Consider the following 25026-nt stretch of genomic DNA (forward strand, 5'->3'; position numbering starts at 1 on the left):
GGGTCATGACATACGATGCTAAGTCGGATAGTTTTCTTGTGCCACACATTTCTCCAAGGGCAGCCTTAGGGAGGGTGGGGACTGCATTTCATGTCTTCCCTGTCCTCTTTAAAAGGCTACAAGGTACTCATGAACTGGAATCGTACAAATCCCACAGGTTCGCTCTCTCACCCCCTCCCCTATGATGAGACCCTGTCCTCCTGCACCACTGCTTTGGCCATCTCAAGAGCCAACCTAGGTCCTCTCACCACATGGGTCTATTCAATCTCCCCTTGGACTCAAGACAAAATAACCATTTCCTTTTTCAGTTCTCCCTAGTCCTAAGGCCAAGTTCTAGTTCACAGTTTGTCCTCTGGTACCCTGAAGCAACTCAGCTATTGTTAGGAAGGTGTTAGGAGAATGCCTTCAGTCTCCGCCCCACCTTCATCCCACCTGCAGGAGACCTACAATCTGAACTGCTTAGTTAAGCACATGGGAAGACTAGAAGGCCCAAGGAGACATGACCTATGCCCAGCCAAGATGACCTCCTTCCTTCTGGGCTGAGCTAGGGCTTTCCCAACCCAGAAGAAGGCAGAGAAAGGGTTGATGGGCTTGGATCAAGAAAAAAGCCTAGACCTTTCCCCAAACGCACTCCTAGAAGGAAGGACACTGAGTCAGAAGTTCATGTTGGTTCCATCAGCCATTTTAAGAATTTCCCTTAGGCTACAGAGGTTCATAGGAGAGGTCATAGTTCCAGGCCCTCCAGGGTGACTCTGACCAATCTAACTAGAGAGCAGACAGGTGAGCAGCATGTGACCTCTTGTCAGATAAGGCAGTGGAATAAGGGCTGACACACAGAAGACAGCACTCAGGCTGTGCTGCTTAATGACAACTGACTCTTCCAGGCACAGATGATGAGGGTCTATTGATCCCAGACTTGCAACATGAAAACAGCAACTTTTTCTTATCCATTAAGAAAAAGAAGCCAAATTTCCTCTTTGGGGAGTATCCAAGCCCAAGTTATAAGAAGAAAGCTACCTCACACTCTCAACAGTCAAAGTGGGATTCCAAAAATCATGATAAACACAAAACATGCAGCAAAGCAGGCTCCAGTGAGTCCAGAAACATTTCCATGTAGTCAGACCATGTGACAAAAGCTGCTTTCGATATCAAACCTGGAGCTGGTCAGTTTTACAGTTAATCCCATGGCATCCATGAAGTCTTCCAAGCTGCTCTTGACTTGCACACCAACTTTCAGTCAGACTTGCTGAGGGCCTGAAGGGACTTGATTGGAAAAGGCCACAGCCATGCCAACAGACCCAGGAGGCTGGAGCAGGTAGTCAAAGCAGAAAGCCCTAGGACTGCCTGAAAAGGTCAGTGAAACCTAAGTTTGTTCTGCAGCCCCAGTCCCCAACTGAGAGGCATCCAAATGTCTTTTCCAGCTCAGGTTGCACATGGAGAGGACGATGAAGGGAGAGAGGAAGGTGAGGCAGGGAAGAAGTTTCCATCCCGATTTCCAAAGATAGCTCTTCAGGGGGATAGAGACTTAGATAAAAAGCAAAAACCAATGAATGAATGGCTGCAAGATATGAGGTGTTATCAGTTTTCTATTCTTCAGACTGAAAAATGAAGTAGTAGGGCCTCTGAGTCCAACAACAAGGCAGGCTGGGCTATGAAATGTTGTTCTGGGATTTTTGGCATCACAACAGCATACATTCTCTCCATGCCTTTTCTCTCCCAAGTGGAAGGGCTGCAGGGAAAGGCACATCACAGTAGCATTGCCCTGGGGTGGATGACTTCCTGGACCAGAGTCAAATGTCCCTATGGATGACCACGGGAATGCAAGGTCCCTGCATTCAAAGCTCCAGTGACAGAACTTAGTCCCTGACTAGCTGCTGGAGACTGGAGAAGGCCTGCCAGGCTACATGCTCGGGTCAGCATCTGCTCCTCCCACACCTCATAGGTGACAGTCACAGAAGTAGTGGCAACAGGAGGGCTCAGTAGAAGCGTTTTCGGCTCTGTTCCTGCCATTTGTTGTAGAGTATGATACCAATGACAATGGCAAATACAGAAAACACCAGAGAAAAAAAGACGATGAGGAAGAGGGCCAGGCCACTCAGGGGGGGCAGTGGGGCTGTCACTGAGGAAGCAAGAGAAAAGCAGTCAGAAACAGGGGGGCCCCCAGGAGGGAAAGATCAACCTACAGGCTTAGTCCCCCGTTTATGACACCTATTTATGGGGAACCAGAACTTAGACTCCCCCCTTTCCAGATGCCTCAATTTATTAACCCTTGACTTGGTGTTATCAGCACCACACCCTCCCAAGTGAGCCACAGGCTGGCCCAGACGCCTCAGTTTAAAAATGAAGCAGCCCTCCTGCTGCTCGACTGTAACACGAAGACAAATGAAAAGGCAGGAACTCCATATTCTTCCCACACGGAAAGGAGACCACCCTGCAAGCAGTGGGTGCAAGTGACCTCAGACCTTACACAGCAATTCAACCTCCTCCCCAACCGTGGGATCGTGTCCCAGGATACCCTGTGCTCACTCTCAGGCAGCTTCATGTTGTCCACTGAGGGCAGGAACACATCTCGATGCAGCTTCTCCTCTTCTGGGTTTCTCTCCACTGTCAGCTCAAATAACTTCAGGGAAATGACGTCATGATTATCTAGAGAAAAAAAGAACAAGGACTGCTCAAGCTACCACAAAAAGGGGTATCCTGGGCCGGCCCGTGGCTCACTCGGGAGAGTGTAGTGCTGATAACACCAAGGCCATGGGTTCAGATCCCTATATAGGCAGGTGAGCGTGGTGCGGACAACACCAAGTCAAGGGTTAAGATCCCCTTACCGGTCATCTATTTAAAAAAAAAAAGGGGGGGGGGGTATCCTGGAGTCAGTATCTTGGTTCAAGCCTCTGATCCACAGTCAACTAAGTGACCTTGAAAAAATAATTGAAATCTCTCCATTTTCTAACTAAAAATAAGAATGGGGAGTGGGGCATGTTCTATATTCTGTATTTTATCAACAAGCATGTAGGATTTTAAAATTTAGAGATAACATAAGATCTATATCCCACGTTATATATAAAGTCTTCTAGCATGGTAAGAGGAGACACAGTAGCAGTGCGGCTCCCCTCAGTGCAGGCACAGAACACACTGCCTTTCTGGACTATGCCTGTTTTTCTGCAGCTCCTTGTAATTGTGACTCTGAATTTCCCTAATAATTACCAGAGAAAGGACCAAGGAATTAGGGACTGGATTTCTCTCTTTCTTTAAAGTGCCATTATAAACTCAGAGGGCTGGCTGTTAACTTAGTTGGTTAGAGCATGGTTCTGATAACACCAACGTCCGAGTTTCAATCCCTGTGCCGGCCAGTTGCCAAAAAAAAGTATCATTATGAACTCATATATTTAAACATATTTGACATGTTTCAATTTTCTGATGTTATTATCCTTTTTTTGGGCAGCTGGCTGGTAAGGGGATCCAAACCGCTCAACTCAACCCGTCTTTGTCCAGTAAGAGCTTATTCAAGTTGGCCCCTGAGTCCTTTTACATGAACTTAGAAGTTTTTGATATTTTCCTTGCTTTTCTGGGAAGTTCTAGGCCTATATACTTCCTGCCTAAGACTTGGCATCAGCCATTTCTCAAGTAAGCTCTAGTTCCTTATAGTGGGTATTGGCATTAAAAGACCACAAATCTGAGTGCTGGGGTGTTCACTGCTACTAGCTGGGATGATGAAGAGGCAAACGCTGCTTCCTTTAGCACCACCCATCTCCTGGAGACAACTGTACTAGGAGAGCCAGAGCCAGGGGCTTCTAAAGGATCTGGATACAAGAATGCAGGAAGAGAAGCACTCTCAGGGCACCTGCTTCCCAGAGCTCTGCTCATCTGGCTCTCCTCTCTGAGAGGCCTCAGCAAGGCCTAGGTATTAAGAGGAGGCCACAGTCAGGGCAAATAAAGAGGGCACTGGCAGTACCTGAGAGATCCCCAGTGATGGAGGAGGTGCCGAAGTAGTAGCCCCGGGGCAGACGGACCCCAGGCACCTCAATGCAGTCCCTCCACTCGTGCTTGCCATCGATGTCAATCATTATCTAGAATAAAAAGAAGACATAAGCCAAGGTCAGGCCATGGAAGCAGGAGTGAGACAACCCACACCATCAACTGATCCAAGACAGGGACTCACCGTCAAATGCCTCTTGACATAGCGAATCACAAGGAAGGTGTCATAATGGAGGTTGCGGACAATGGCCGTACAGCCTCCCAGCTCTGTAGGCCGCCCATCCCGCTCGTGATCATAGCTGAGGGAGCCATTGTTCACCATGGCTGAGATGTAGGGGAACACCCGCTGGGAAGCAAAGAGAGAAAAGCAGGGACAGTAAGGAAGAGCTCTTAGAACTGCCTGTACAAACAGCAACAGGAATTTTGCACATACAAGCTGAGCCACTTCCAGGAGACCAGACAACCACTCTGCCTCACCAGCAGCCCCTGAGAACCCACATTCGGATGGTTAGTCAGAGGATATGGGTCCAGGAAGAGACTGAACTTGGTACTTGCCTTCAGTAATTCTCCTTGCTGCCAATCTGGGGTGAGCCTGAAATGGCCCCTGTAAGACTCTGGAGTGTGACTTGAATCATCCCAGAGATCACTATTGGGCATACATAAGGGTACTTCAAAAAGGTTGTGGAAAAATATAATTAAAAAATAATATGAATCTTTCCATGAACTTTTTGAAGTACCCTCATAATTAATGCCCAATACTAGAGGTTTCTTCTTTCTGCATATATACCTATCTCCCCAACTGCCATGTAAGCTTCTTGAAGAAAAAAATCATTTATTCTGCATGTTCGCATGTCCCTACTTCAATCCCTTTCCTTCACCCCCCCACAACCCTGTAAGTGTTTTTCACACAGCAGGTATTCTGAAAATACCTGTTTGACTGAGTAGGGGAATCTTTCCATTCAGGATAGCTTCTTTCAAATTCTAAAATTCTATAAGTGTATGATGCTAAATGGATTAGGACTCAGAAAGAACACTGCCAGAACCAGGCTCCGGGATGGGCTTATCATGCCACAATGACTGTTATCAGTCAAAGACTTTGCAGCCCACTTAAGCCTCATCCACATACAATTTCTTCCAATACTACTACTAATAAGAGGGCAAGGTTCTCCCCTCATGGGGAGAAAACTGAAAGGTTCCCCACAACCCAACCTTTGTTCTATCTACTTCAGAGGCCCTTTCTCTCCAATAGATTTGTAGGAGCAAATTCTTCCTTAGAAATGATGAACTAACCATTCTGGAACAAGCCCAGTGCCAAGGCAGTGCAGAGGCAGGGTGATGAAAGGAGAGGGGAACACGAGGCATGCCACTCCTTTGATGAGCTCCCCATTGTCCTAGATGGCCAACATGCAAGGTGGAGATGCAATCAAGATGAGAGGTGGGGGGCTCCTGTGACAATAGCTACAGGGCCTCTAAAGAGCAAAAAATGTCAGATGGACACATAGGAATAAGGGATGGCCAAGGTGGATCAAGAACTGAGTACCTGGACTCCTGGAGAATATCGCCTCTTCTGGGCCTGAGAGGGTCCATCAGGTTATTATAAAAAGAAGAGAGAGCACAGAAGACAGGAGACCAAGTCAGAAAGAAACAGCCATGGAAGAGCTAAGACCCAGCTATGATGGACAAAAATACCAGCCTAAATCTTCAAACAGAATTTAAGGTCCATGAAGGGCATTCAGCAAGTCCTTATACCCCTCAAAATTATATGCAAACCCATACGCACAGGTGTTTGTACATTTTTCTAAGAGGGTCTGTTACTATCATCAGATTATCAAAGGGGTTCACTGGGAGGACCTCTCTAACCCTGGAGGGTTCTGAAGCTTTTGGAAGGATCTTTACAAAACACAGTGTTTTACTATCTAGGCAGGCCCTACTTATGTCCCTTAGAGTTAGGAGCTCAAACCACAAATCTGTCTGAACCCAGACTACTATATTTCTATAGCAACGGGAGACAGGAGAAACAAACAGGGCTAAATTCTTATAAATCCAAGATATTCTTTACTGCTCAGGATCTCAGAATACAGCTCTTGCCCAGAAGACAAAAATCCCACCACCACTTGAGAGACTATGAAATTAACTCTAATCCAAAGCAATCATTTACCCTGTCATTGAACCTTATGGACATACATTTTCAAATAACTGTTGTCATTCTAACCTACACCACGTGGGCAGGGAAGAACTCCATGGGAACACTGCAGTATGACAGATTTAGAAAAATCTTTAAGCTCAAGGATATTTAGCTTTGCTCTAGAAGAGTGACACAGTTCTAAGCTACTAGCAAAAAGAGATACCTCTGCAAGCTCAGCTCAGCCCTGCCCTATGGAAAGGGTGGTGAGCGTGTAGAGCCCCAAGCATTCATTCCTCTACTACTCAGTGAGCATCTATTCCGAGCCAGACACTGTTCCAGATGCTGGGAGTCCAATGGGAAACAAGATAGACAGGTATCGGCTCTTATGGAGCTGACATTAGAGTGGAAAGACAAACAATGAACAAGTAAATGAAATTATTTCTGATAGTGATAAATGCAATGATGAAAATAAAACAGGTAATATAACAGAGACTGATGAGAGAACCTCTCTCTGAGGAGGCAACATCTGAGCTGAGACCCCAGTAATGAGAGGGAGTCCACCAAAAGATGTGAGGGCATAAGAAACATGAGGTTGGCATATTCAAGGAACTGGATGACGACAGGTGTGTCCGAAACACAGCTAGTGAGGGAGAGGTTGGTGTGAGGCAGGGCAAGGACCACAGCACACTAGGTCTTATGGACCACAGTAAAGAGTTTGGGGTAGGCCTCAGAGCAGCTTCCTAGCTGTTCTCCTCTCATGCCACTGACAGATTATGTACAAGATACAGAAAGGCATGAAATCAATCTGTGGATGATCAACTGGCCATAAAATTACGCTTCTACAACTATCATTTAAAAAAAGGAAATTGTGAGCATGTTATCAAGCAGTTTACAGAAGTGGGCTTCTGAGAGAAAACTCATAATTTCAGTGAACAATGAAGGAAAAGAAGGGACTAAAAATGCCTTGGGGAGCTCCGATGATCCCAGGGCTTGCTTCATTTATTACCTCCAGCAACCGTGATCAACAGTTTAAGCTGCAACTTTAAAGAGAGTGCTTAGGACAGCAATTCTTAGCCTAAGGATGACTTACTCTTCCCAAGGCTAATGTGGCACCCAATTATCTGGTAACAGCCAGAGGTAAGCTGAGATGATGTCAGCTGGGCCTCAAGATCACCTGGAGGAGGTTTTTCAACTGCACATATATGTGGGCCCCTCAGTCAAAGAGACACATTCAGAACGTCTAAATAGGGGCACAGGATTATGTATTTTTTTAAAAAGCACCACAGAAGGCTGTGATGTGCAGGCAAATTTAAGAAACACTGCAATAGACAGAGCCCCACAGCTTCACAGCTGGAATTTGTCTACTTCAGCAACTCACATCAGTAATAAGTCTTTGTTTTTGTTTTCTTTTGGCAGTTGGCCAGTGTGGGATCTGAACCCTTGACCTTGGTGTTACAAGGCACACTTTAACCAACTGAGCTAACTGGCCAGCCCCTATCTTATTTTCTATTCCTAGTCAAGTGTTCTTGAAGTGTTTCTTGGGTATCCACTAATTTCACATAGCAGCAATATTATTCCCCTGGAAAGCAGCCTGTAGCTAGAACCAAAGGTTAAGAATCACAGTGGTTCAGGCAAGGTGGTAGTTTCATTCCTAATTTAAAACTTACCAGAAGGGCCGGCTCGTGGCTCACTCAGGAGAGTGTGGTGCTGATAACACCAAAGCCATAGGTTTAGATCCTATATAGGGATGGCGGGTTTGCTCACTGGCTGAGCGTGGTGCTGACAACTCCAAGCCAAGGGTTAGATTCCCTTACTGGTCATCTTTTTAAAAATAAATAAATAAATAAATAAAACCTCACCAGAAATGAGGAACTCCCACCTACTGTTCAAATAATTACTATTTGTAGGGTAGAGAAATGTTTTTGACTTTTTGTACTTCAAGGCCACTCAAAAAAAAAAAAATGGGTTTTTTTGTTTGTTTGGTTTTTTGGAGGCTGGCCAGCACAGGGATCCGAACCCTTGACCTTGGTGTTATAACACCAAGCTCTAACCAACTGAGCTAACCAGCCAGCCCCCAACAAAATTTTTTTTTTAAAACCCTCTACACGATGGGCCGAGCCCGTGGTGCACTCGGGAGAGTGCGGCGCTGGGAGCGCAGCAGCGCTCCTGCCGCGGGTTCGGATCCTATATAGGGATGACCGGTGCGCTCACAGCGCTCACTGGCTGAGCGCGGTGCGGCCGGTCTCAAAAAGGACAAAAAAAATAAAAATAAAAATAAAAAAAAAATAAAACCCTCTACACGATCATTGTACCTTCAGCATATCTTGGCTAAAAAGACACCCAAGAGTCTGTGAATTCATGGAATCTATACTAAAATTCCACAGGTCTGAAGAACATGGGTCATCAACCACTAGATAGAACAAAGAGCACAAATGGCCTCTGTAATCAGGGAGACCTGGGTTCTAACTGCAGTTACACCGCTCATAGCTATCCAGCCTTTGGGTGGATTACATCATCTTTGAGAATCTATTTCCTCACTGTAAACAGGGAGAATAATACAAAGCTCGCAGGGTTAGTTATAAAGATGAACAAGATATGTAAAGCATTAAGTACAGTGTCTGGCATTAAGGAGGGAGTCAGCAAATATTCAATCAATCAGTGACTAAATTAAAGAATTTCTAGGGCCGGCCCCGTGGCTCACTCGGGAGAGTGCGGCACTGGTAGCGCCAAGGCCACGGGTTCGGATCCTATATAGGGATGGCCGGTGCACTCACTGGCTGAGCGTGGTGCAGACCACACCATGCCAAGGGTTGCGCCGAGGGTTGTGATCCCCTTACCGGTCAATAAAAAAGAATTTCTAGATACAAATATTGTTTACAGGTACTCATGTATAAACACAAAGCCAAACATATATCTTTTAAAACAATAATTCCTAGACCATTGACTAGGAACACATATGGACCAGTAAAATTCCCAAAAATATTTTGGAAATTAATAGGTTTTGTTTCCTTTTTTTCATTGTTTACTAAATGTGCACACATGCACACACACTCACACATTTTTTTGGCTGCCCAGTACAGGTATTGAATTCCGGGCCTTGGTGCTGTCAGCACCATACTACTAAATATATTAAAACATAATAATGACAAAATATTCACCTATAATAAATGTCGTTTTGTAAAAGGACACTTTAACACCAAAAAATGACAGAGAACTATATAATTTCATAATAAAACTACTGAATACATTTAGCACTTATAAAAAATCACTTCACTGTCTGATTCTTGGACCAGTGAAAATTCTATTACCAACCAATCCAGGAACCACTCTTTTACAGCAGTGTTTTCTAACCCAAACCATACTACAGTCTCATATGCTGACCATTTGCTATCTGGAACCTACTATGTGAAGAAAAGAAGGATGGGAGAGGAAGAGAGAATGGAGGAGCCACAATTGCTACTGCCAAGATGTTTGCGAAAAGTCCCCTAGCAATCCACTGAATGGTAAGAACAGCAGCACTTACTCTGTGCCCGGCACTGTACTCGGTGATGACCACATTAAATGCTTTCATTTAATTCTCACGACCCTGTGAGGTAGTGTTAGAATCCTCATTTTACAGGTAAGAAAATTTGTCCAAGATAAGATTAATAGTAAAATCAGGACTTGAAACAAGCAGTCTGGTTCCACGGCCCTGACTTAATCACCACACCACACTGCACTCAATATCTATCAATACAGAAAAATGTTTTATACATACTATTAAAAATAATCAGGTATCTAAACACTATGTACCCTGACAAAGAAATACTGCAGAATGGTTCTAGATGAAAGGAGAGACATAACAACTGAATGCAACATAGGATCTAGGATTCTCTTGTTATAAAGGACATATTGGGACAATCGGTGAAATATAAATAAGGTCTGCAGATTATAGTATTGTTATCAATGTTAAGTTCCTGATTTTGGTCACTGTGCTGTGGCTATGTAAGAGCACTCCTTGTTTTTAGGAAAAACACACTTAAGTATTTAGAATTAAGTGGGCATCATGAAGGCAATTTACTCTTAACTAGTTCAGAAAAAAATAGACACATGCATGGGCGCATACACACGTACACACACACACAAAGAAAAGTAAAAGAAAAGGAGAAGGCAAATGTAGCAAAACGTTAACATTATGTGGAATCTGGATGCAGAACATCCCAGAATTCTTTGTTGTATTCTTAAAACATCTATAAGTCTGAAACTATGATGAAAACGAAAAATTTTTTAAAAGATTAATCTGAATCTAATATTCACCACATTCTTTTTCTATGTCTAAAATCTTCCAAAATTAAAAAAAAGTTTTAAACAAAAAGTATGTACAATATGATGCAATGTTTTTGGTTTTAAAAAGATGTTTGTACAGTTTTGTGGTTTTTTCAGCCTTTTTTTCATTTTTTTGTAATGAGGTTTTATATAAAAACAATTAACAAAACAAATGCCTCTTCTACTAGATCTGAAGCATTTCCCTTTACATCTCCATTTCATCCTCCCTTGGACACTAACTGCCACTTCCACAGACACACCTGTCACTTTTTAGATTTTCAAAACTTTATATGCTGCTTGTCCTACATTAAACTTTACCTAGACCTTTATGCAGGAATCTGGAGAAAGAGGACTGGATAACTCAGCAACACCCATTCTATTTAGAGAGGGTAACAAGATCAGTGAGTGTCTCACCACATCATTGGGCAGCATGAGAAGGCCCCTGCTCCATGAGCCCCCAGACTATCACTAACGTATACTAGTGACTCTGTCCTCAAGTCTCATAGCGCCTCAACTGGAGGACATGGATAAGTGGCTCTTATAGGCACGCCACCTGACTGGAAGATCTTCATGTACTTGAACATTATGGTCTCTTAAGAAACTGATGGAGGGGCCGGCCCGGTGGCGCACTGGATAGTGCGCTGCTTGCGAAGCGCGGCGGCGCTCCCGCCCGAGGGTTCGGATCCCACATACAGACCGGTTCCCGCTCACTGGCTGAGCGAGGCGCGGGAGCAACACCGAGGGTTGCGGGGCCTAGATGTCAGTGTTTTTAAAAGCTCTCCAGGTAATTGCAATGTGTAGTTGTGGGTGAGAACTATAACAGCTAGCCAGAAAAAGAAGTCCCAATTTTTATACCATCTGAAACTTATTTTTTGATTAACATCTACTCTCCTTATGAAATAAACTCATCAGTTCTACCCTCTCAAATCAGAATTACTCCTATCTCATGGTGAAATGGAAGATAAGAGAGTATAAACAATCTGTTTCTGAGAGAAACGGAGAGCCAAGTTTAAAACTCTCAACAGGCCCTGAAACCCACACCTCTTATTCAGATGAATTTCTAACTACCACTATTTCCTTAGCATGACTGCAAATGACTTTCCCCTCATTAAAATTCTTTAATCTACTTATCCTCTTAGAATCAAGCCCAGACTCCTCAACAGGATCACAACCTCAGACCCTGGCCCATACTATGCATGGTGAGGATGAGTCACATACACTCAAACTGCTCTGGTGCTGGTCTAAATAGCCAAACCACCAACCACCGTAATAACTTCGTATAGCATACATTATACGAAGTTATACGAAAAAGAAACTGATGGAAAGATTTTAATCTCACTTATTTTAGTTATAACCTCACTATAAAAAACCCTAAACAAGTAATTTAAAGACTTCAAGAGATAGTACTCCAAAATCAGGAAACTTTAAATTTGAGGTATGCCCCAAACACTGGAGTTCACAACCTACCCACCTGGATTACAAATGACAAATTTCACAATACAGCCTGATATGTATGTCCTAATTTCACTGCTGCCCATCATTTTGATAGTATGTGAATACTTCCTGTTAATGAGAAGAACTATCAACTCTATAGAACAGGGGATTTTGTCTACAGTTCTACTTGGGGAATCCATGAGCCTCCTAAAATTACATGTAACTTTCTGTGGACCCAACACTTTCATCAGATTCTCAAGAGTCAAAAGCCAAAGAAAGGTAAAAAACTAACCCAGAGCTAAGCACCCTCCGTTCTCCTGAGCACTGGCTCTTGCCTTCTCCTTCCTGTCTCCCTCTTTCACTGTCTCCCAGAAAAAACATTATCTTATCCTTGCCTTCATTCAATACTAGGAGAAAGCCATTACATTTCCATACTTCCCTCAAAAACCAGTTCTCCCCAGTGAAGCTCAGTCTCAATGCCTAATCACATCTAGAGAGCTTGCCAATTCTCCACAGGCCTGGCTTCTAAAAAGAGTCTCTCCTGGAAAACACTGCCCTACCTAAGACTGCTGAAAAAAAAAAAATCTAAGTCACATCCAAGTTGGATGATAACAAAAGAACTTAAGAAGTCATGGAGTTCCTTTAATAATGTAAAGATTCTCTCAGACAACAGGAAAGAAACCAAGTGGGATCAGTGTCTTCAAGAAAAAGACTTGAGAGGTCTGGAATACTGCACGACATAGTATTGTTAATTTTCTCTCAGTTTCAAAGGAGGAAAAACAATCATCACATCAAAATAATATATATGTGGGAGTGCCTCAAAGAAGACTTCCAAGTTGGCTTCATTTAGGAAGATCACAGAGCTGTTCTCCCCACTCTGCAACAGGCTGTTTCTGCCTCCACAGGGTGAGGCCCAACGGTCTCATCTCACAGGGAAGAATGAGGGCCAAGCCTGCCAAGGGCTGCACTTCTGTGCTCTCATTCCAGGGAGGCCTCTTGTCATTGTACTCTGATTTCAACTGAAAGACAACATTCATGCTCCAAGATCTCTTCTGAGTTCCCTGCAACTTTTCACCAACATCTGGGTTCATGTGGGAAACTGATGACCGTCAGCTGATGACTTCATAGTGCCAAGAAAAGATGATCATGTCATGTTTTAATCAACATTTAAAAAACAGCAATACAGAGATATAATTCTCATACCACACAATTCGCGTAAAGTATATAATTCAATGGCTTTTAGTATATTAAGATTATGATTACCACAGTCAATTTTAGAACATTTTCATCACCCTAAAAAGAAACTCTGTGTCCACTAGTAGGCTCTCTCCCCTTCCCCGTACCGCATCACCCCAGCCCTAGACAACCACTAATCTACTTTCTGTCTCTATAGAGTTGCCTATTCTGAGCATTTCATATAAATGGGATCATACAATAGGTAGCTATTTTGTGACTAACTTCTCTCACTCAGCATATCGTTTTCAAGGGTCTTCCACGTTGGAGCATATCAATACTCCATTTCTTTTATTTTTTTTTTTGGCAGCTGACTGGTACAGGTATTGAACCCTGGACCTTGGTGTTATCAGGACCACGTTCTAACCACCTGAGCAAGCCCAGTAGTTCATTTCTTTTTATTGCTGAATGATATTCCAGTGTGTGAATATATCACACTTTGTTTACTCACTAATCAGTCGATGGACATGTGGGTTGTATCTATTTTTTGGCTCTTACGAACAATGCTGCTTTGTTTTTTTTTCCTTTTTGTCTTTTTTCGTGACCGGCAACGGATCGCAACCCTCGGTGTCACGCCCGCACCTTGCTCAGCCAGTGAGCGGCCGGTCTGTATGTGGGATCCGAACCCTCGGCAGGAGCGCCACCGCGCTTCCCAAGCGGTGCACTGTAGCAGTGTGCCACCGGGCCGGCCGAACAATGCTGCTTTGAATATTCATGTAAAAGTTTTTGTGTAGATATGTTTCCATTTCTTTGGGCATATACCTATGAGTGAAATTGCTGGATCATATAAGCCCTGTGTTTAACCATTTGAAGAAATGATGAAATGTTTTCCAAAACAACTGTACCATTTTATATTCCTACCAGCAATGTATGAGTGTCCCAATTTCCCCACATCCTTAACACTTGCTACTGTCTGCCTTTTTTATTATAATCATTCTAGTGGCTATTAAGTTGTATCTCATTTATTTGCATTTCCCTGATGGCTAATGATGTTGAGCATCTTTTCATGCCTCTATTGGACATTTGTGTAACTTTGGGGGGGAAATGTCTATTCAGATCCTTTGCCCATTTTTTAGTTGGGTTGTCTTTTCATTATTGCATTCTAATAGTTCCTTATATATTCTAGAAACTCCCTAATAAGATATATGATTTACATATATTTTCTCCCATTCTGTGTGTTGTCTTTTCTGTTTCTTCATGGAGTCCTTTGAAGCACAGAAGTTTTTAATTTTGATGAAGTCCAATTTATCTATATTTTTCTTTTGTTGCTTTTTCCTTTTGATGTCATATCTAAGAAACTACTGCCTAATCCAAGGTCATGAATTAACCCTATGTTTTCTTCTAAGAGTTTTGTAGTTTTTATTTTTACATTTAGGTCTTTGACTAATTTGAATTAAATTTTGAGTATGCTGTGAGGTAAGGATAACTTCATTATTCTGCATGTGGATAACCAGTTGACTTAGCATTATTTGTTGAAAAAACCATACTTCCCCCAACTGAATTGGCATCCTTGTCAAAAATTAATTGACTAAATGTGAGCATTTACTTCTGGACTTTCAGTTCTATTCCATCGATCTCTATGTCCATCCTTATGCAAGTAGCACACTGTCTTTATTATTGTACCTTTGTAGTAAGTTTTTAAGTTAGGGAATTCTCCAGTTTCACTCTTCTTCAAGATTATTTTGGATATTCTAGGTCCCTTGAATTTCCATACAGATTTTAGGATCAGCTTGTCAACTTCTGCAAAGAAGCTAGCTAAGCTTTTTATAGATGGGGATTGTGTCAAACCTGTAGATCAATGTGGGTAGTACTGTCATCTGAACAACACTAAGTCTTCTGAGCCATGCCATGGGATGTCTTTCCATTTACTCAAGTCTTTAATTTCTTTCAGCAATATTTTGTAGTTGTCAATTTTTTTTGTTCAATTTATTTCTAAGTATTTTATTCTTTTGGATGATACTGTAAATAAACTTGTTTCCTTACTTTCATTTTCAGATAGTTCCTTGCAAATATATAGAAATAAAATTGATTTTTGTATATTGATCTTGTATCCTGCAACCTTGCTGAATTCATTTGCAAGTTCTAATAGTTTTTATGTGTATTCTTTAGGATTTCTATATCCTGCCATCTGCAAATAGAAATAGTTTTACTTTTTCCTTTCCAATCTGGATGTCTTTTATTTCACTTTCATGTCTAACTGCCTGGGTAGTAACCTCCAGTGCAATGTTGAACAGAAGTGGCAAGAATGGAGACCCTTGTCTTATTCTCGATCTTGGGAGGAAAGCATTCAGTCTTTTACCATTAAACATGATGTTAGTTGTACACTTTCCATAGATGCCCTTTATCAGGTTGAGGAAATTCCCTTGTATTCCTAATCTGTTAGGAATTTTTATGTTAAAGAGACATTAAATTTTGTCAAATATTTTTTCTGTATTTACTGAGGTGATCATATGGTTTTTGTCCATTAGCCTATTAACATGGTATATCACATTAATTTTCAGATATTAAACCAAACTTGAATTCCTGGGATAAATATACTTGGTCATGGTATATAATCCTTTTTGTATGTTGCTGCACCTAGTTGGTTAGTATTTTGTTGAGGATCTTTATGTCTATATTCACAAAAGATAATGGTCCGTAGTTTTTTATGATATCATTGTCTGGCTTCAGTATCAGGATACTGGACTCATAGAATGAGTAAGTTACTGTCCCCTCCTCTTATATTTTTTGTAAGGATTTAAGAAAAGCTGGCATTAAATCTACTTTATACATTTGGTAAAATTTAACTGGTGTTAAATCTACTTTATATGTTTGGTAAAATTTAACTGTTGTTAAATCTACTTTATATGTTTGGTAAAATTCACTAGTGAAGCCATCTGGGCCTTTTCTTTATGGGTCATTTTTTATTACTAATTCAATCTCTTTACTTGTTATATAGGTCTATCCAGATTTTCTATTTCTTCTTCATTTTAAGAGCTACTTATGATCTGGCAACCTCGGTGTGGCACAGGAAGTACATTGTATTCCCAAATACTAAAGCTCTTAATTTACCCATCTAAACTACAATTGCTATATTGCGGATGAGGAAATGGAGGATATGTAACTTTGAATAAACTCTCCTGATTTCTGAGTGCCAAGCCTAAACTCAACTTACAAACTGAACTCTCTCACACCCTTCTCAGATGAATTACTGGTTGCCATTATTTTCCCAATATTTCTCATGAACAAATGTGGTAGGAAGTTGAGCAAATAGGGTCATGTGCACTCTGGTGACAAGGAAACAAAAACCCGGAGGAATGTTTTTACCACTACCTTGAGGAATTTGATTAATGGTTCCACACATCTCCTATCTGCTCCTTGTCCTCTCTGTCTAGCACATGTTCATAAAACATGTTCATCTGCAAGTTTTCAAAAGGTACTGTATTTGTCATTATCTTCTTATGTGCTCAAAATAATAAAGCAAAATAATGAGACTGGAGTCTCTGGAGTCAGATCTACTACCTGTGTGACACTAACAAGTTTTGTAACCTTTCTGCATATACTTTAGTTTCTTACCCATAAAGTAGAGATGATAATAATCAGGATAAGCAAAAATACATGTAAAAGTACTTAGAATGATGCCTGGTACCTTTATTTACAATATTGAAGTAAACCATGCCAGCAACACATTTGATTTTACCCCCAACGATAGTTCCAGGTTGTTGTGATATAGAAAAGGAGAATACTTTCTATACTCCCTGAACTGAACATAAGCTCTTAAGAACCGAAAGTGCATAGGAGATCACATGAAAATGATAAATGTCTCCATTCTCAAGAAAGAAGTCAACCTGGCAGAAGAAAAAATGGATGGGACATAGTAGAGCATCATAGTTAAAAGCAAAGCTTTCAGAATCAGGCAGACTTGTGCTTCACCTTATGTTGGCTGTTACCTTGAACAAGACATTTAACTTCTCTAAGCCTCTGTTTACTCATTGGTAAAATGGGAAAAATAATACTGACTTTGAGGTTTAATAAGAATTAAGACAATATTTGCAAAGTACCTGGCACATAGTAGCCACCTAATATACAGGAACTGCTTTTATTAGTTTTCTTAATTTAGTTTCATAAGGAAAAAGGGACCTGAGGTTGTCCAGGGGCTATACTTGTGAATTACCTGAAGAGTTTTGAAAAAGTAAGGTTGCCTAGTCTGCACACCTCAGACAGAGTGAATCAGAACTCTGGGGTTGGGGCCTAGATGTCAGTGTTTTTAAAAGCTCTCCAGGTAATTGCAATGTGTAGTTGTGGGTGAGAACTATAACAGCTAGCCAGAAAAAGAAGTCCCAATTTTTATACCATCTGAAACTTATTTTTTGATTAACATCTACTCTCCTTATGAAATAAACTCATCAGTTCTACCCTCTCAAATCAGAATTACTCCTATCTCATGGTGAAATGGAAGATAAGAGAGTATAAACAATCTGTTTCTGAGAGAAACGGAGAGCCAAGTTTAAAACTCTCAACAGGCCCTGAAACCCACACCTCTTATTCAGATGAATTTCTAACTACCACTATTTCCTTAGCATGACTGCAAATGACTTTCCCCTCATTAAAATTCTTTAATCTACTTATCCTCTTAGAATCAAGCCCAGACTCCTCAACAGGATCACAACCTCAGACCCTGGCCCATACTATGCATGGTGAGGATGAGTCACATACACTCAAACTGCTCTGGTGCTGGTCTAAATAGCCAAACCACCAACCACTGAGGCAGACACTGTTCAGTCTCAATGGCTAGCTAACATGCTCAAGAGGGAACGGCATTAATTGAAATTTTTTATAATAAACCTTTGGGGGAAAAAATAAAGTAATCTCTGCCTCCATTCCTAAACCTGCCTTTCTTGCTAAATATTATTTAGCTACAGGATACCCAGCAACAACCTATCATAATAATTTTCCCACCGTCTGATAGCAGTGCCAGGACAGAGAGCATAAACCTGTTGTCAGCATAAGAAAGCACTAAAGAACCTTAGGGTCAGCTAACAAAAAGCAAGAAGCTCTGCCAATGGCCTGATACTGGGTTCCAACAAAATGCTAAGATTTCATCAGTTTTCTTTTACTTATACCATTTTCTATAGGTGAGGAGAATTGCTGTTCAGGTCTAAGAAGAGGAAGAAGAAAAAGATACTAGAAAGGGTGAGCAAGTTACAGAAGAGGGCACAGCAAGGATGGATCAAAAGTCAGAGGAGCTGAGTTACATAAATTCAGCTTGCTCTGGTGCTGGTCTAGCAGCCAAATCACCAACCAGCCACACGTGCTCAATTTCAGTGGCTACTTAATGTGTGCAAGAACACTGTTAACACTAAAGAAAAAGCCCCTGTTCCCAACGGCTATTCCCAAAAGACTGTGCAATCATAACTAGGCTCACTAGAAAAAATACTGACAAGGACATTAACTTTCGAAGTTCCACAGATGAAGAACCCTCATTTTCTGGCCCCTCTGTTCCCTCCTGTACAACATTCCTGAGGCAAAGAACTGTGATGTCAGTGCAGCTGACCTAAGCTCTGACACTGGCCATTACCTCTTGCTGCTTCTCCTCATTGGGGTAGGTGTCTATAAATACGCCCAGCCCCACAAATTTGTCCATGTTTCCAAACACAGGCCCTAGAGAGAGAGAACAGATGATGAACAATGAAATAAAGCCAAGAGTTGATAAAGGAGTAATATATCACTATGATGGAGGAAAAAGTGAAAATCAAATGACTTCTAGGCCTCTCTTAAGATGAGAAAGCATATGTAAAAGTATCCAGCAGAGTGTATGGCCTGTAACAAGTCCCCGGTAATATCTGCAGTTGTTTGTTGTTGATGGCAGGAAAAGAGAGAAGGCCACTGCAACCATGTTTAGCATTACGGCAGCTCCCTGATCCAAACTGGTTGCTAAGGCGTCCCTACAGAATTCTGCTTCACAAACACTTGGTAAAGACTATGCCCCCAAGAGAGAACTGAATTCCCAAGTTCCACTTCTAGTTTCAAAAGAGATCAGTTCAAATCAGGTTAAGCCTGCCATCTACTTGGAGCAATGGCTCCCACACAACAAGGAAGAATAGGTAACTCTTCTCTTGACTCAGCAGTGCTGAGATCGTTCACTGTACATGCCCAGAAGAAACCCGTTCACCCAATTATCAGTGCTTGGGAGAGCCAGTGCTTTCACCCAGCCTACAGGCCTGGTGGTTTCACAGGGAAACTCAGAAGGAACTAACAAGCAAGAAATTGCCCCAAGATGAGTCAAGTTCAGCTGTTTATTAGACTCAGACCCCATTCTAGAGACTGGACAGGCCATTGTTCAACGACAGGCATCAAGACAGAGGGAAAACTACTGGCATTGTGGGGAAGGACCCTTTTCAAAAAGAGGGCACCTGAAAAGGCAGGCCTGTCACAACCATGAGAGAGCACCCCAGGGTCCCAATACCTGGCTGCATCCGATCCTTTGTGTACCAGATTGCCAAGCCATCCCCATGCAGATTCTTCTTCCCTTGTCCATGGATTTTGAAGTGCACCTGCAACTCCCAGTCTCTCAGGAAACATGGCTAAAGTGAAAAAGACATGGGAATCAATGAGGAACATGACATGCAAAACCCCTCAAGCTTTGTCAGTCTACAGACTTGGAAAACATAAAAGTAGGTAACACGAGGCTAAGGGTTAAAACCAAAATTTAAGACTTGCTAAGTGTTCATGTCATAAAATCAAACAGATTGAGCCATTCAATGGCTTAAGGGATTTAATATGAAAATAAAACTCCCAATTATCTTCGGCATCTCCCAAAAGAAACAGAATTATACTCCAAAGCTGGAAAAGACAGAGTATGCCAAGTTAAACTATTGTGATCCTACATCCACCCAGCGAAGTATCTCAGCTTACAGAGTATACAGATGGCTAGATTAATACTCATTTACAACTTAAGACCACCTCCTGACAGAAAGATTCTAAAGTGCTTCGATTTAAAGAAAGGTCAAAGCCTCATTCATTATAAAAGAATAAGAGAAGCTAAGTCATTATGCAATGGTCTCCAGGAATAATTAACAGATGCTATAAACAACACTAATTAGCTAGACATGGCCCTCTGCCAAGCTGAGGGTCAAGCCAGAGTTCCCATGAGAATGGCAAGTTACAGTCCCCCAAACCCTCATGTCCATGGCCAAAAAGCATAAATGCACCAGAGGAAAACAACAGCATTCCCACCACAGGGACAGTCTCTGGTGGGAAAACATTAAGGAGATGGTACTGACCAGACTTGTTTTTCCTGGAAAAATGGAAGAGGCAAGTGGATGGTTAAGTGCTCTAAATAGCTGAACAATTTCAAGTAAAAACAGAACGGGTATTTGGTTCAGGGAAGCTTCTGGTTAAAGTCCACTGTGAAGAAAGAAGGGAAGGAGGAGCAGCTGGGTTCAGCCAAAGTCTCTCCAAATAGACTGTTCTGGCTCTTCAGCAACATATTGCTAGACCACTTTCAGTTTTCATTTTTAATTTCTGGGATATTTTCCAAAAGTGTTAGTATTGGGAGTACATAGTCAAAATGAAAGGGGGTCAGGTACTTCTGCATTTAGTAAGGAGCCCTGAAAATTGCAATAGCTTACCCTACTCTGATGAACCCGGTCCCTGTCATGTCACTTTGGGTTTTTATCTATCTGCTGTTTCATTCGGATCTCAGGGCAAGAGTAAAATATAGTGGCAGGAAGCTGTCGCATAGCCAATAGTAGGTATTACGTCCCTGGGAAGAGGGCAAAGCAAGAAAGGTTCACACTGAGCCAGGAGGTGTCTGCTATTGATTCCTGGCTTCTTGGCCTCTTATGGCACAATGCTATATACAGTTTTACTCTAGGCTACATCTAACAGTGGTTCTGAAACTTTGCTATTGGACTCACCTGGGTAGCTTTAAAAATCTCAATGGCCAAGGGCTGGCCAGTAGCTCAGTTAGTCACAGTGTGGTGCTTATAACACCAAGGTGCAGAGTTCAATCTCTGTACCAGCCAGTAACCAAAAAAAAATTCCCAACAGCCAAACCACATCCTATTTCAAGTAAATCAGAATCTCTGGGCATGGGACACCAGGCATCAACTCCAATGAACAGCCAAATTTGAGAACCACTGCTCAAACAATACACCCTATACAAATAACTCCACAGCTCATTCTGATAGCCGGATAACAGAGAATACAGGTATCAGAGAATCTAAAAAAGGGCAAGAGAACTAGATCCTAGGCTAGAATTGCTGCTAACAGGGTTATGTAGAGATAAAGAGCTAGCAAGACAGCAGCAAAGTACCAAGCCTTGGCCATAATCATTTAGTAACCAATAAGAGCTTCATCAATGAAACATATAACAGGTGAAATTACATAACACATATACCTGGAACCACTTTAACTTTCCACAGCCTTCTCATATCTACTATCTTATTCTCATAACAACCCTGGTGGGCAAGTATTATGAAGCTCATTTGACAGATGGAAAAACTGAAAACTGAGAGGTTGAATAACCTGCCTAGGGATCTGTGACAGAGCTAGAGCTAGGATCCAAGTCTTTCAACTGCCCTTTACGTCTTCTACCAGGACACGATGCTCTGCATTCTGTCCAAAACCGAGCTCAGCACTACAATCTGGGTTAAGGGGCCAGCCTATGCAGATACCTCATGTAGAAACTTCTCTTACGCCTCTGCTCCTTTGAAATTCTCTGCCACAGAAAATGAATAGGGAAAAGAAATAGTTCTCTTTCCTGAAGTTCTCTTATCTACAACTAATGAGAAAAAACATGTAAAAGTAAGTTCTTAGCTCATGAGAGCCCATGACAAAGTACCAAAGGATGCCAGGGTCATTCCCAAAAGTAAAGTGGTCATAAAAGAAAGAGCCCTGGAAACCAAAAAGAAAGTATCATCTTACACTTGTACAAAATCAGAATGCAGTCTCACCAGGAATACTGCATTCACGTCTTGCCACCATACCTCAAAAGGAAGACAATGTAGCTAGAAAAGGTCCACAGAAGGACAAATAAAATGAACAAAGGCTCAGAGTGGCTTTCACATGAAAATAAAATTTTAAATTAGCCTATTTAAACTGAAATTAAGAGGGAGGATACTGGGATAAAGTTTGGGATAAATTTAAAAGAGTAGTCTTCTACTTTACATAGCAAAGGAACTAAACAGGAGTTAAGTTATTAAACCCCAAGAAGTAGTACTATCAGGTCAGTCAGGAATTAAAGACATTTCAGAAACAGATTCAAAATGAATTATTTGGGGTGGCCATTTAGCTCAGTTGGTTACAACACGGTGTTATAATACCAAAGTCAAGAGTTCGGATATCCACACCGGCCAGCCGCAAAACATAAAACAACAAAAAAGAATCATTTGCTATAATTAGGGCAAAAGAGAGCATTTCCCTAAATATCTGATTTCTTTATTATGAAGGTCACTGTAATCTCTGAAGTAAAGATCTTTAATATCTACTGAAGACAGAATATTGGGGATAGACAGTAAAATTAAGTCAATATCCCACTGCTGAACTTTTTAGGACTTTCTGGGTCACCAATACAAGAGGGAAAAAGATTCTTACCACCCGGTTCCACAGGGCACCCTGTTTACTTTGCATATCTGGGGTAAGTCGGATATACTGGGTCATCACCATGGCATTGCCCATCAGATTCCACAGTGAGGAACTGCCTGTGCCCACACCTATGAGGAGGAAGTAGATCAGTTCATATTCTTCAACACCAACCTGTTCAGAAAGCCACCACAGATCCTCCGAAAGCTGGAGCCACCATCTGTTTTTCCCTTTCATGTCACTCAATCTCCCACCTTCTGTCACTCCTAAATGTTAAATTGTTGCCATCTTTACAGCTTCCTTTCACAAGGCCCTTCTCAGGTGAAAACCCCAAAAAGCACATCAGAGCTATCACTTTATGTACACCACAGTAACCATAGCTCAAATCCATTCTTCCCATTTTATTTGTGAGTAAACTTTAGCACCATGTAAGAAAATAAATTTCCCCAGTTATACCAAGAGCTTGACCCTCAGGCTTCTGAGGTTTAATCACATTCTTTCCTTAAATAATCCTTCAAGTGTGAAGCTACTTCTCTCCCAGTTCCCCAGACTATAAACTCCTGAAGACTAAAAACTTTTTATAACCTACAGTATTAGCAAAGAGACCAGCTCATAGGAGGCACTAAATGCATCTGCTCAGTGAATAAACGATTACCCTTAGTAGTAGAGTATATTTTATAGTACTTTGAGTGTTTGTTTGCTTGCTTGCTGTTCCCCTATTCACACCTCAGCGGGGAAACAGACTTGTGTTAAGCCATCTGCACTGATCTGTCTGTCCTCTTTGTAGCTAACTCTATCAATTTTCAGGCCGATAAACTGTGCTTAGGGGTGGGTCTATGAACCCTGAACAGAGCAAAGCTAACAAGCCTCTTTCATCAATCGGGCTCCTGGACTGCAGAAGAGCAGGTGTTCTAACCGGCAACAGAATTTTATCTCCGTTCTCACTCCAGCCACGTTCTACCCTCGTTCTTTCTCCTGCTTTAACTCCAGACCTATCTGGAGACGGCTCATTGCTGGTGGCGCTCAATCACTCCTCACCATTCTCAGCTCTTTCCCTTCCCACAATTCTCCTGCCCAACTCTGAGCTCCCCTTCGTCCAGGTCTAGCGCTCGTGGCATGCAGAGCCCGACCTGGATCTGCTGGAAACTTCCAGCGCTTGGAAGCGGGGAGGAGAGGGCAGCTGATCCCCACCCTTCGGACCTGCGGCTCCCAAACGCGGTGGAATTCCCCGTTGGTCCCCACTACCACCTGCAGTTTCCTCGGGGCAACGAAGTCGTTCGCCGGCCCCGCCGGTACAGATGAGCTCAGGTCCCGAAACCCTCCCCCTGCACGACCACCTCGCCCCGGGCGCCTCACCCTGGTAGGGCTTCGACAGCGAGTGTTCTCGTTTCAAGTACTCGAACGTCTGACCCGCCCCGACTTGTCGTGGCCCTTGCCCAGACCCCAACAAAAGGAGAAGGAGCAACATCTTGGACCCATCCCGAGCCGACAAACGCCGCCGCCACCGCTGCCACCACCCTGACGGTCCCACGGTGGCCGCCATCTTTCCCTCCGCCGTCCCTTCATCAAAGGCCCGCCCCATCGCCCAACCCATTGGCCTGTAGAACCATCTGCCCGCGTCTCATTGGCTCTTGTCGAGTCCCCGCCCCCGCAGGTTGAGCTTCTCACCGATTGGCTGGCTTTGGTATCAGTTGCCTTGCCAACCCCGGAAAGGCGCGTGGCCGAATGCCCGGTTTCCCTTATTTGCATTTGTCCCGAGCTTCACTAGGCCTGCTGGGATTACCAAGTGACTTCTATTTTGATTCTGCATTCTAGAGTAAATTTAAGGAGATAAAAGGTTTCTTCCGGTCCCAAGCAAACATTCTATCTCTCTGCCATAGTATCCTCCTGGCTGTGCGGAGCTCTCAGGAGGATGCAGAACTGAAAGAAGAATTTGACAAATCCGCAATTAAAGTAGCTGGAAAATTATCAAATTTATAAAAGACGTGAACAGCACCATCAACCAACTGGACCTGATGACATTTATAGAAACCACCCAACAACATCCAGTGTAAATGACACATTTGCCGAGATATTCTGGGTCATAAAACAAACCACAAATGAAAAATAATTGAAAGCACACAAATTAATTAATTAATTCTCAAAGCCATCACTTCCTTTTCTTCCCTCCCTTCATCTTTCTCCAGAACCACAACATGTGTGCTGACTGGTCTCCTGGCCACCATCCTCCACATGACCACCAAAGTGACCTAAAGCATCTAGCCATAGTTACTGTCAGGGTTAAATGCGTCAATATTGGTAAACCTCTTAGAATAGCCCCTGGCATGTAATAAGCACTATTTCATCATCATCATTGTTATTAACAGGGCTCTCGATAGTTTACCATCACC

General features: G+C 42.4%; 1 protein-coding gene across 6 annotated transcripts; it reads right to left on the bottom strand.

The window, feature by feature from the left end:
• Positions 1 to 660: 660 nt before the first annotated feature.
• Positions 661 to 24209, bottom strand: LMAN2L (lectin, mannose-binding 2-like). 6 transcript variants are annotated; one of them, XM_008567911.1, is made up of 9 exons: positions 23993 to 24209; positions 22649 to 22767; positions 19518 to 19635; positions 18630 to 18712; positions 5516 to 5548; positions 4160 to 4321; positions 3953 to 4067; positions 2527 to 2646; positions 661 to 2119 (listed from the first exon to the last, which is right to left on the bottom strand). In XM_008567911.1, exons 1-9 carry the CDS (start codon positions 24177 to 24179, stop codon positions 1977 to 1979), a joined length of 1080 nt encoding a protein of 359 aa, XP_008566133.1. In that variant the 5' UTR covers positions 24180 to 24209; the 3' UTR covers positions 661 to 1976. The 6 variants fall into 6 exon arrangements, with proteins under 6 accessions (XP_008566133.1, XP_008566134.1, XP_008566132.1 ...); XM_008567908.1 differs by having other exon boundaries at positions 1897 to 2119; positions 22649 to 22902; positions 23993 to 24157; XM_008567912.1 differs by lacking the exon at positions 5516 to 5548.
• Between the last annotated feature and the right edge of the window lie 817 nt (positions 24210 to 25026).

The sequence above is a fragment of the Galeopterus variegatus genome, unplaced genomic scaffold (assembly GCF_000696425.1).
Source record: "Galeopterus variegatus unplaced genomic scaffold, G_variegatus-3.0.2 Scaffold356, whole genome shotgun sequence".
Taxonomy (NCBI): domain Eukaryota; kingdom Metazoa; phylum Chordata; class Mammalia; order Dermoptera; family Cynocephalidae; genus Galeopterus; species Galeopterus variegatus.

Coding starts and splice junctions, on each gene's coding strand:
- LMAN2L (XM_008567907.1), bottom strand. CDS start 24,104: ATGTTGCTCCTTCTCCTTTTGTTGGGGTCTGGGCAAGGGCCACGACAA. Junction 4,068..4,159: donor ATGTCAAGAGGCATTTGACG/GTGAGTCCCTGT, acceptor TTTTTATTCTAG/ATAATGATTGACATCGATGG. Junction 2,004..2,526: donor CAACATGAAGCTGCCTGAGA/GTGAGCACAGGG, acceptor AACAAATGGCAG/GAACAGAGCCGAAAACGCTT.